Here is a 13,199-nt window from a genome sequence, read left to right on the forward strand (position 1 = left end):
CTTAATAATTAACTGGGATATACTGAAAGCTTGCTCAGCCCCAGAGGCTTAGTAAAAATAAAATCCCCACTCTTCAGCTGTGTGACTGACTCCCAATAACTTACCCCGGACATCGAGTTTGCCTGCAATTGTTGTTTTGCTACATACGCATTGTACCTTCACTTGTCAGCCTGTTCTCAACAGCGAGCAGCTGGCAGAACAGAGGGTCAGTGCAAACTGCATGTGTGGCCATGAACCAAAACAAAGCCGAATGTCAGGCCTGCCAGATTTGGCAATGTCCCGGTGAAGTAATGGTGAAACCTAGTTGGCGGTAACCCTTATCTTTCAGCTACTGTCTCTGCAGGTCATAAAAGCCCAGCCTTAGTCACCCCAATGGTCTAGTTTCTATATAGGACATTGATCTGTGCATCTTTCTGGTCTGTATAATTTGGACTGTATAAATTAGATGTAGGGCTAAATTCATAGTTTGTGTATTAACTTTAGTGGAGTTACCCTAGGGATGAAGATAGCCTGGTGTTGATTAGATCTTTAAGGCCAAATTCACACTGATGTAACTTTACTTACTGCATGGGAGTGTCATCGGAGATTAATTTGGCCCTCTGATGCTGAACACGACCTAGTGTACTTACCAAACGCTTTGGCGACATCTCCTGGACAGCTACAGCCTCCATCCTGCAACAAGCAAAACAAAATAGAAGTCAGCGAACAGCAGAGAGCTCACATTCATTGGTGCCCTCAAGGCTAATACCAAACCTATAATAACACAGCAAACATTGGGAACCAGCATGGAAAATTCAAATGTAATGATTAGCATAATTAGGTGCCAGTGGAAATGACAAAACTGTGTGCGCATTTAGGACACAACAACTGGACAGGATTTTTAGGAACCCAGATTATTCACTGTAGTTCCATTATTTTTTTAACCTTATTTATTCTGCTAATGATACTACTGTAAAAGCAGAATCATACACTCCCTGTTGCAAACCCCAGACGCATTGCTACTACTGAGCTCTATTATAAACCAACAGAGACATTTTAAATGTTGGTTTACTGTACATTGAGGGGTCACAGCAGAAGGCAATGTGCTAGCAGAAATAGCTTTTTGATGCGATAATCCACAAGTGAGTTGGGTAATCTGGCTCTAGTACAAAATATGATTCTCTCATCATGTTCTTCACCATATGCTATGGGCTTCATAAAGCAGAAGCTTGAGGTTTTTCATCTTAGACTTGAATGTTTCATTTTCTTTGCAATGTGGTGGTGGCAGTGAGTGGAATGGTGGTTGGGGAAGAGTCATGTAGGTGGAGGAGGGGAGGAATGAAGGATTCTGGGGCAGTTCTGTGTATGTTAATGTAGGTCATGACCTGTAAAGTGCTGAGCACTTATTGCAAGGTGCTAAATGCCCTTCAAGCTGATTGATGAGTATGTGACCTGAGGGAGCATCTTACAGGATCCACCCTTTCCAGGTAGGCCTAATAACTTTCCAGCTTTCGATTTTGTTGTGCAAGCTGCTCCAAAGCTAGTATTTTTACCTCATTTTGCTTCACTTTTTCCCCATCTGCAGCAGTTTGTGCTTGTGTATGACCCGTGCAGCTGAGCACAGCCAGAAACCCCCATCTCTGCTGCATTTTAGAACAGATAGTGGCAGCAGTGGGCGTGATAAGCCTTGGGTGTGCACACAAGTGTTTTATGGGCTTTCCAAAGGAAAGTGGCCTAAGTTGGTATCATGGTGCTTTGATTGCCCAGGGCGAATAAATCCTGCTGATGTTTGGGGGGTTTACTCTGTTTGCTGATAGCAAGAGAGACACTGTGATAGGGGTTAAGATAGCTGAACCTCTTGCTGTCAGCTCCTACAAGGGAATGCTTCTGGGCTGTGAGCAACGTTTTCTCACTGATGGGCCCCATCCGTGGCTTCCACTCCCTCTCATAGCCTGCCAGAACCCAGGAGACAAATCATCTTCGAAGAACAAGGTACGGCATTTGCCTAATTGTTACTGTCTGTCTGAGAATATGAGGCTAGTTTAGCAGCAACAGCAGTTGTGTTTATGGGCTATACCTGTTCAGTAGCTTTTTGTGTCTTATTTTTGCAACTATCCCAACTGCACAGGTGACAGGGACTTAAAACCTCCCTTAAAAACTTAAGTAATAGGAGCCTTAGTGTATAATTATCATTTATTAATTTTATAATTCACTTAAAATACTACTACTACTTTAGAACTAAATGATGCTTTTCATCAAGAGAGATCTCAAAGCCATTTACAAAGGTGCGTAAACATCATAATCCCCATTTTACAGAGTGGGTAACTGGCACAGAAAGATGTGATAATAAATAGCTCTAGATATACTGTGATAGAACAAACAAAATGTCACACGTAATTAGGGTGACCAGACATCAAGTGTGAAAAATCAGGACAGGGCGTGGGGGGTAATAGGAGCCTATATAAGAAAGAGCCAAAAATCAGGACTGTACCTGTAAAATCGGGACATCTGGTCACCCTACACATAATAACCAGTGTTAAAAGAACATTACTAAGGTTGCAAAGTCAAGCACTCCAAAGTTGGGAAATACCAGATTTAAGGTTTCCTGTACCACATTTTGTGCATTTGCATTATGATACAGTCTTTAATTACATGATCACATACTATTTTTTCCACTGGACCCAGTTCAGTCAGTCCCAGTTCTCCCACATCCTGGCTCCTCAGAGCTGTCTCCCCTCCCCCTTTACCTCAATTTCCTTGTCCCACTGGTTCTCAGTCCAAGTTTCCTTGCCCACCCTGCACTCCAGCTCCTCATCCAATCTCAGTTTCCTCCCACCTATTGGCTCCCAGTCCCCCCTGGTTCCCTCCCTGGCTCCCAATCCCAGTCTCCTTGCCCAGCCAGTCCCAGTCTCGCCTTCCACCCCAACTTCCAGTCTCAGTTTCCCACTCTGCCCCTCCCCGCCTCCCTTCCTGTTCTTCCCAACCTCCTAGGCTTCTTTTCCCAATCTGCTCCCTCTGCCAGCTTCAGCTCTTGTCTCCTCTGTCATTCAATCAGAAAGCTCCTCCTTCACCTGCCTGGGCCCCAGAAGTATGGAGGAGGGGGTGTCATTTAGAGCAAAGGTTAGCCAGGCTCCCTGCTCTTAGATCAGGTGCCTGGACTGTCATAGCACACAGTAGCCCAGGGCTGCAATTGCAGGGCAAGTCCCAAGCCCCAGAGAGAAACAGGCTCAATGCTGATGGAATCTTCTGGGAATTTAGCAGCTAAAGTCTCTACTGAGCATGTGCAAAATTTGATTTTTTCAAAGGCTTATAATAACTTAGCCAAATTTTTGCAGCTTTCGTGGGGACAACAAATGGCATGCCTGCGACAAAGGCCACCCCCTGCCAAATTTTGAGTTCCTGGTTCAAAGCCTGGGGACACTATAATTTTTCACACAAAAAAGTTGCTAGAATTTTTTTAAACAAGGGCAAATAAGCATATTTTTTCCCTAGCCTCATTCTCAGAAATGGCTGAACCATTTTGTCTGAAATTTTCCTAATCAATTCAGCCTGAGGCAGACCCTCAAAATTTCCCTGCAAACAGTTACACTTTGGCAAAGTTTGAAAACAAGGTATTATAATGGGAAGTGTCAAGCAACTTTAATAATAGAGCAACCTAATCAGCCCCGCCTATAGCACCAGCAAAAATATATATCTGCTATACTACGTGAAGAACACACATGATATACACAATACAACAGTATATACATATGGCACAGTTAAGCATGGGCAAAATGGAGTGGCAGCAGCTGAGTGAAGAATACTTAAGTCATCCTGCTTATGTAGCAAGTGATGGTTCAGGCAGACTAAAGGGTCTCTACCACATGATGGGGCAGCATGAGAGAATGTGCATTGCCTCTTTGTGGGGGGCACATATATGCCTTCGTCTATAGTAGAAATGCACTTCATTTTCAAGATTGCTGGCTTATTAAAGTGTATGTCTGCTTTTCTATGCAGGACAATAGTTTTCTGACCTAAAAGAAACAGAAACTTTATCCCAAGCAAAGCCATGAAGAGTGAACTTGCCTGCTGAATAACCTCCTTGCTGCAGCTTACTTCTTCACTTTCATAAGGCCAATGTGCTAATGCAGCAGGGAAAGTGAGAAAGGAGACAGTTGGCTCTCAGACAAAATAGCAGGGGGCCAAAAAAAAAAGGTCCACGTCTTTTTGACAGTGTTTCCTCTTTTCTTTCAGTGGATTGTGAAAGATTCATTTCTGAGATGAGCTTTGGGTCTTAAAGTTTAGTTAAGGCCAGAAAAATAGGTGGACCAAACTTCATCCCTGGTACAACTCAACCTGTAGACAGGGAATGAATTTGGCCCACCATGTAAGAACTGGCACCTTCTCACTCAACATATCTGCCCCGTGAGTCATATCTGCTCACTGTATTGATTTAAACAAGTTTTAAATGCAGCTACCATTGCAGTGCTCATACAGCTACGGGAGAGTTAGCTGGGGCCTGTTCTGTTTATATAATGCACCCACCACTGGGATGTGACTGGTCCATTCCATTTTTAAGATATCCTTCACCTTGTAGGCAAACAGCACCAAAGCCAGCTATACCGCTACCTAAACAAGACTAGTTCATGGATGAAGAGCAAATGGCTGAAACAGCACTGGGAGGTGGAGGAAAACCATTCCAAAAAACTAACAAGTATCAGATCATTACCCAAAATCAAGGGTGTCTGCCTGCAGATCATGAAGATGGTATGTAGCTTTGGAATACTTTGACATTCCTTGCTGATACCAGATATCAAAATAACCACAGCTGCTAACAATGTGTCTTCCACTTACATTCCACCCAGACAGATGCAGACTTGGCCCTGGTGATCCATGTACTCGTCACCTCCAGGCTTGATTATTGTAACATGCTGCACCTGGGGCTGTAAACAAGAGCTGTGAAAACCCTCAGGTGGTTCAAAACGTGGCAGACCCCCTGCTTAAGCTTCCTGAGTTGATGTGAACACACCACTCTGGTTTTCCAGTCACCACCCTAATGCCTGATTGAATGCTGCAGATCAGCTAAGGGTTCAGAGGTGAGATCCTCACCCTCAGTCTAATCCCTTTACACTGGATCCCAGTGGTGTAAAAGGACCCTAAAGGCCTCGGTTCCAGCTGGAGGAGGATTCCCCTGGCTCAGGTACTGTAGCACATAGCCACAAGGCTATCCTCCAAGGACTCCTCCATACGTCACAAGCCCTAGCTTAAAAAGTTTGTAGGGGGCAGGCTGCAGACTTTCCAGGCAGTGCTGCTGCTCATATGGTAGCCCAGGCTCTCATAGCTAATACAGGTGCCAGGTTTAAATTATAGAATAGAATATATGGAGATATACCTATCTCATAGAACTGGAAGGGACCCTGAAAGGTCATAGAGTCCAGCCCCCTGCCTTCACTAGCAGGATCAAGTACTGATTTTGCCCCAGATCCCTAGGTGGCCCCCTCAAGGATTGAACTCACAACCCTGGGTTTAGCAGGCCAATGCTCAAACCACTGAGTTATGCTGGAAGCTGTTCTGGCCCCCGAAACTGCCCAGGATCGGGAGTGTGCAAAGGTGGCTGAAAGCCATGTTAGAACTCCCTCTGCTTGGGATGAAGTTCTGTGCTGGATCTCTTGGGTTATGTCTACACTACAAGCTAGGGCTGTGATTCCCAGCTCATGTAGACATACTTGTGCTAGCTCTCAAACTAGCAGCAATGTAGCCGTGGTAACACAGGCAGCAGCAGTGGTGACATGGGCTAGCTGCCCTGAATACATAGCCAGAAGGTTAAGGTGGATTTGTACTCAGGATGGATAGCTACTGCCTGTGCTACACTATTACTCAAGCTAGCAGTGCGCTAAAAGTATGTCTACTCGATCTGGGAATCACACTGTCTTCTCAAGTGTAGGCACAGACAGAACAGAATCTCCCCTCAAGTCCTGATCTTCAAAGTTTTCAGTGGGTTGAGTCCACCCTATTTTAGGGACACCTCTGTCTCTCTCACATAAGCCTGGGCTTTCTCACAATAAAATAAAGCCTCTCTATCTTTTTGTGGATAGGGGAGAGAGAACTAAAGAGAAGGTAACTATTTTAAGTGAGTGGATTTTGCAAAACATTTAGTCAGATATCACCGTGATGAGTGTCGTATAAATGTATACGTTACATTAGAACAGATAGCTAAGAAATATGCCATCAACAAAATTCATAGCTAAATTCAGCCAGTAGACCTTTTATTATTGGTAATGACACAAGAGTCAGAAAGAACCCAGCTGCAATGCTTAGATCCCAAGCAGAGTATCGTGCAGCAGTTAGGGGGGGAATATTTCCCTTTTTTTTTTTCTTCTTCTTCTTCACAGAACATATCTGAGCTTGAGATCAATGAAATGGATTAAATATGGAGCCCTACAATCTCATTGCACTAAATGGGGTTGCATGGTCATAACTGGGAGGGGAATTTGAGCCAATCACTGTTCTGACTTTAACTGTACTTCAATTACTGTAAAGTCCAAGTATTAAAAAAAACTCTATTATAGTGCATCCAAACACTAGATTCTTCCTTGCCATGCCTCCAATTGTATCCCTTAACAATCTCTGTACAAGGCAACTCTCATGTGTAAATTAATGAAAAGACTCCCATTCCCCATTGTCTCTTAGTAACCGTAATCTCTCCAGCAATTTAAGGGAGCCAAACTCAAATACTGGCAGAAGAGATGACAGATTCTTGTGTTTTTGCTGCTGTCAAAAGCCTAAAGCCTTTGTTCTCCAAGCATATGTCTACACTTTGAGCTGTGGGTGTGATTCCCAGCGCAAGGAGACATATTTCACACTAGCTCTCATCAAGCTAGCATACTAAAAATAGAGTGTAGTCATTGGTGCGAGTGGCAGGAAGGACTAGCCACCCCAAGTACTTCCCCAGCCAAATCCCTAGCCACATACTGTGGTCAGCTACCCTCAGACTGCTGCAACTACACTCTATTTTTATCATACAAGTTTGATGGGAGCTAATGTGAGCATGATGCCTCAAGATGGGAATCATAATACCCCCAGCTCAACATGTAGACATATCCAAGAGGCAACTGAGAGTGTTTAAGTGGATAGAGTTTAACAACAAAAAACAACCTAGAGTTAGGGCCCCAACCAAACCTTAGATCTGGGCCCAAATCAAAACATCTGATCCAAGACTTTAAGGAGTTTGAAATATGCACCTGGATCCAAATTCTGAGCCCATCTCTATTAAAAAATAATAGAATGGTGAGTGGAAGAAAAGGATCATTGGAAAATCAGGATGGTTCTGTAAACATCACTGCTTTGATACCACCTATTAAATTCTCAAGACTTCTTGATAGTGGTGTGGAGTATAAGCTGCTGCAATTTGACCGAGCTTTGTGGTGGTAATGATTTGTGGCTCTGGGGAATAAGAATGTCTCCTCTTCCCAGTAACTTGATACTCTGAAACGTTCTAACTTGAAATGGTCTGTTTGTATTTCTTGGAACTGGATGCGTAATAGACTGGGGGCAGGGAGGAGGAAAGCAAGTACTAGTTAAAATCAGATCTTTATCCCTTTTTTATTATTCATTCATACATATTTTTTTCTCCTCCCCTGCTCACCTATATGGAGTTCACAGGAGCAAGTAAAAATACCAGACCATATATAAAAGTAATTCATAATTTTATGAGTTATGGAGTTTTACAGATGTGTTCATGGCAACAGCAGAGACCAAAACAATATGTATGAAAGTCTGAGTCATGTGGCTCTGCAGTAACCCCTCCCTAACATTTCAACTTGTCTAGGTGGGGTGAGGACCCCTGCAGCTCCACTGTCTGAAATGGCCCTGTTGTCAGTACACGAGCTCCTAGTAGGGTGGCTGCCTGTGACTCCCATGTCCTGCTCACTGGTAACAATCATCCTTTTCTTTCACCCATTCAAAGGGATCTTCCTTCCACAGGGGCAGTTGTTTGCCTCCATCTCAAAATGTTAACTTTCTTTTAATTCTGTTAATTTATATCCCAGACTTTGGAGTTTTGTAATTTTCCACTGGGAGACGCGGGGGGCTGAGAAGGAAATTTTCTAAAGCACAAATAGGGATTAAGTGCCCAATTCCCACTGAAAGTCAGCAGGAATTGGGTATCATTTGTACTGTTGCAAACCTCTGACTGATTAACTAAGAACTACAAAAGAGAGTTTAATGAAGATCCTTAGTTTCAGTGTTCCGGGCTGTTTATTTAGCATTCCTGCCCTCATTTGCAGCGAGTGGTGTTTGGCAGACTATACTCACTTACAGAAATGATATGCCCCTTCAGGCCATGGGCAGAGTCTGCACACTCGATCACAGCACTCAGCTGAGGGTAGCCCACACCTGTCTTAATCCGGGTGGTGCACACAGAACCTAGATGAAAAGAAAATAAGATCAAAAGAATGTAGCCAACAGGCTAGCAGAAAAAAAATTCTGTTGATTTTTATTTCCGCAACAGAAAATTGGGGTTTAGCCTAAATGAATTTTTTTAAACAAAAAGTGTCTGCCTTCCATGGAAAATTTTAATTTTTCATCATAAAACAGAACATCTGAAAACTGAAATACTTTGATTTTGAAACACTGCCACAGTGGCTCATGGAAGTTGTAGTTCAGGTGCCTCATATCCCCATTCCCTTTTATGGGCCAGGCTCTCAGGTTGGACTTCCTTTCCCATAATGCACCACCATTCCCAGGGATTCCCATTATGTACTTTCCTCTAAGAGGGAAGACAATGTCTTGTGGGAGATGTAGTCCAACCAGGGAATCTACAGAGAAGAATGCTAGCATGAAGCACCAAAACTACAATTCCCATGAGGCACCACAGCTACATTTTTGAACAGATATATTTTGGGTCTTTGAAGAAATAATGTGATATGCTAATTTTTGCTGAAAATTCAAAAATTTTCAGAAGGAAATTTAGACAATTTTTTTTTTTTCATTTTTGTTGACATTTTCCACAGGAAAAAACCTCCATCTTTTTAACTATCTTTAGTACCCAGAACAGCCACATCTGGTTGATTAAAATAGCTGAGGACATAAAAAAAAATGAACAACCAACATTAAAAAAATAAGTTTCAGAGTGGTAGCCGTGTTAGTCTGTATCAGCAAAAAGAACGAGGAGTACTCGTGGCACCTCTACTCCTCAAAAAATAAGGTGATCAAAAGAAAACTGCACTGTGTAATATAGTAGGAAACAGATTTTAGTCATTACATCTTGTGACGGGTTGGATCACAGAAACCCCCTTGGGAGGTGCCACCCGATGTGCAAAGACTACCCCTGCTCCTGTTTTCCCTGCCAGCTCAGGACTCCAGCACCCTGTCTTGCTGAGCCAGACACTCTCGTCTGGCTCCAGACACAGATCCAGGGTCTGAATCTCCTGTCCCAAAGCTGCAAGTTTACCTGAAAACAGCTCACAATAGTGTGCTTGTCTTTAGCACTCAGATGCCCAACTCCCAATGGGGTCTAAACCCAGATAAATCCGTTTTACCCTGCATAAAGCTTATGCAGGGCAAACTCATAAATTGTTCGCCCTCTATAACACTGATAGAGAGATATGCACAGTTGTTTGCTCCCCCAGGTATTAATACATACTCTGAGTGAATTACTAAATAGAAAGTGATTTTATTAAATACAGACAGTAGGATTTAAGTGGTTCAAAGTAGTAACAGACAGAACAAAGTAAGTCACCAAGTAAAATAAAATAAAATGCGCAAATCTATGCCTAATCAAACTGAATACAGATAATCTCACCCTCAGAGATGCTTCAGTAAGTTTTTTCTCAGACTGGACACCTTCCAGGCCTGGGCACAATTCTTTCCCCTGGTACAGCTCTTGTTGCAGCTCAGGTGATAGCTAGGGGATTCTTCATGATGGCTCCTCCCTCTCTCTGTTCTCTTCCCCCCTTTATATATCTTTTGCATAAGGCGGGAACTCTTTGTCTCTCTGGGTTTCCACCCCCCCTCACTGGAAAAGCACCAGGTTAAAGATGGATTCCAGTTCAGGTGACATGATCACATGTCACTGCAAGACTTCATTACTCACTTGCCAGCACACACATATACAGGAAGACTCATGGGTAAATACAGCCATCTGCAGACAATGGGAGTCATCAAGATTCCAAACCATCATTAATGGTCCACACTTTACACAATTACAATAGGCCCTCAGAGTTACATTTTATATTTCTAGTTTTAGATACAAGAGTGGTACATTTATACAAATCAGATGATCATACTCAGTAGATTATAAGCTTTGTAATGATACCTTACAACAGACCTTTTGCATGAGGCATATCCCAGTTACGTTACATTCACTTATTACCGTATTTTCTCTAAAACTATCTCAGTTACATTATATTGACTTATTATCAAGTTTTTATAAAACCATATAGACTGCACAACGTCACACATCTAATTATTAAAAAATGTAAATCTCTAAAACAATAAATGCCCAAGTTATCTTTGGTGTAACCCCAGTGAAGTGTCTTCAACTTTTTCTTTTTTTTAAATTAAGTAAGAGTCAATTAGAAAGTGGCCTTCCTGACAATTTGGTGTTGTCATTTAGGATTCAGACAATGCAGCTCTGCATGATGAGCAAGAAAATGTCAAAGCTGTTATAAAGTAGATTGTAATCTCCATTTTTGTAATGCAGTCAAACAAACCCAGATTCCAAAGCCCTAATCAATATATTCAAGCAGAAGGGAACTATTGGAAAAAATAGGAACTTCCATTGATCTTTCACAGGAGTAAAGATATTTAAACAGTGATTGATTTTTCTGAAAACTGGTTGGAAAATTAATTTAAATATAACCTTCAGTGGTAACTATTTAGCTGCCTCAAGCTTTATAATTTATCAAGGCAGTTTTCTTTGAAACAGGATGGCAGCTTGTCTGAGTAAAAACCTCAAGATTTTATCTTTTGAGAGTGAACTTTGTTACGTCTGCTCCTAGGCTGGATTACAACTGAAGATCTTTCTTGACAGGTCTCCCAGCAGAGAGTATAGAGCATTCACTGTTAATGGTCTCCACTTAGATGCCACAGACTAAATTATTTCTGTGATGATTCACCTGTACTGTAGTCATTACACCTCAACATCTCTGCTGTTTGCATGCAAGGTATCTTATGGTCCTCCTGCATCCTATTTTTCTGGATACAACTGCAAATCTTATTACATCACTTGCTGCTCTCAAATTATCTGTTCACAGAATTCATTACACGAGTTAAAAGGCTGCACCTGCCTGTCCCTGGATCGTTTAATCAGTGAGTGCTTCACTGGTCAATCCGAATGATACTTTCAAAATTAAGCCCCGTTTTATCAGTTTTTACATTTCCCTTTGCTTTGCATTGTGGTCCAGCGACCAAGCCCTGAATCGGGCCTCAAGAAGAACTGCATTCTGTTCCCAGCTCTGCTGCTGACCTGGTGCAAGTCACTTTGCCTCTCAGCACCTTAGTTTCTCTATCCATAAATTGAGGCTAATGATACTTACCTACTGTGTTAAAGTGCTCTGAGAGCTACCAATGACAAGCGCTGTATGAAAGATAGGGATTATTACAGCAACTATTTGCTGTTTTTCTGCTTTCTGTTCAATGCTCTGGATGTTTTTCTCTAAGGGCAGGTCTTCACTACGAGGGGGGGGTCATTTAATATACGCAAATTCAGCTACGCGAATAGTGTAGCTGAATTCGACCTATCAGAGCCGACTTACCCCGCTGTGAGAACGGCGGCAAAAATCGACCTCCGCGGCTCCCCGTCGACGGCACTTACTCCCACCTCTGCTGGTGGAGTAAGAGCGTCGATTCGGGGATCGATTGTCGCGTCCCGACGAGAAGCGATAATTCGATCCCCGAGAGATTGATTTCTACCCGCCGATTCAGGCGGGTAGTGTAGACCTAGCCTAAGTGTTTTCTAATGGTCTGCAATCACAGCTATTAAAAAAAAAAAAAAAAAAAAGACCCATAGCAGCGAGTGCCAGAGCCTGAGCTCACAAAACTCAACTATGGAGCTAAAAGTAGCAGCGTAGACATTTGGGCTTGAGTTGTAGCTCAGGCTCTGAAACCCCTTCCCTCTTCCCCCCCCAGGTTTCAGAGCTCAAGCTCTGGCTGAGCCCCAACCTATATACTGCTATTTTTAGCCCCACAGCAGGAGCCCTAGTCAGATGACCTGGGCTTTGAGACTCATGGCCACAGGTCTTTTCTTTGTAGTGTAAACATATCCTCGAAGACACAGGCCCAAAGGGGTAGGAGACAGAAGAAGAGGAAAGAAATTCTAGCTATATATCCCAGATAGCAGTACCAGGGAAGGGAACAACAAAAAATAAAAAGACTCATGAAGTCCTATGGGATCCTCTCACACAGATTTAATTTACCCTAGAAAGTGCTACAGTGATTGGCACCTAAGAAACCATTAACAAACACATTACAACTACTAAATATTAATGCATCATACTTTGTACTTAATGCTTTTCCATCCATAGATCTCAAAGCACTTTAGAGGTGTGCAAGGCAGCAATCTCATCTTAATATAGTTTGATAAATGATTTAGTGATTTACACTATGTTTATTAGGCAAGCGATGAAATAAGAGTGCCTACCCTGAACAATATATCCTCAGGAAACTTAACTGAGATGATTCAGCCTGTCTTTTTTGTAACAGCAGTCCCAAACATAGCATTGCCATTGATTGTGCAGACACCACCATGCTTCCTCTCATCCACACATCTTTAGCTCAGAATAACTCAGTGAAACAGATTCCAAAGCCAGAAGGGACCACTGTGATCGCTGGCTCCAACCCTCCTGTATAACATAGGCCCTAGAACTCACCCAAAATAATTCCGTTTGAACTAGAATCTCCCTTTTAAAAAACATCCCATCTTCTATTTCCAGCCACTGTCATTGCTCTGTCTGCTAGACTGAAGAGCCCATTATCAAACTTTTGCTCCCCATGCAACTACAGACTGTGATCAAGTCACCCCTTAAACTTCTCTTTGTTAAACTAAACAGATTGAGCTCCTGTCACTATAAGGCTTGTTTGCTAATAGAGTCAGAGTGCTTAAGGCCAGAAAGGACCCAGTCTGGCTTCTTATATATCACAGCCCATGAACACCACCCAGCACCCTAAACCCAACACCTGAAATGAGACCAAAGTATTACAGTCCACAGGAGACTAGACTATGATGTGCCAAAGGCAGAGAA

The 13,199-nt window shown here is 42.6% G+C and overlaps 1 protein-coding gene across 1 annotated transcript in view; it reads right to left on the bottom strand.

The window, feature by feature from the left end:
• GMPR (guanosine monophosphate reductase) overlaps positions 1-13,199 on the bottom strand; it is a 48,204-nt gene that overhangs the window by 17,701 nt on the left and 17,304 nt on the right. Inside the window, exons 6-7 of the mRNA XM_034762359.1 lie at positions 8,276-8,382; positions 630-672 (exon numbers count right to left, since the gene is read on the bottom strand). Of these exons, the coding sequence (XP_034618250.1) occupies positions 630-672; positions 8,276-8,382 (150 nt within the window). The remainder of the gene's footprint in view (positions 1-629; positions 673-8,275; positions 8,383-13,199) is intronic.

The sequence above is a fragment of the Trachemys scripta genome, chromosome 2 (assembly GCF_013100865.1).
Source record: "Trachemys scripta elegans isolate TJP31775 chromosome 2, CAS_Tse_1.0, whole genome shotgun sequence".
Classification (NCBI taxonomy): Eukaryota; Metazoa; Chordata; order Testudines; family Emydidae; genus Trachemys; species Trachemys scripta.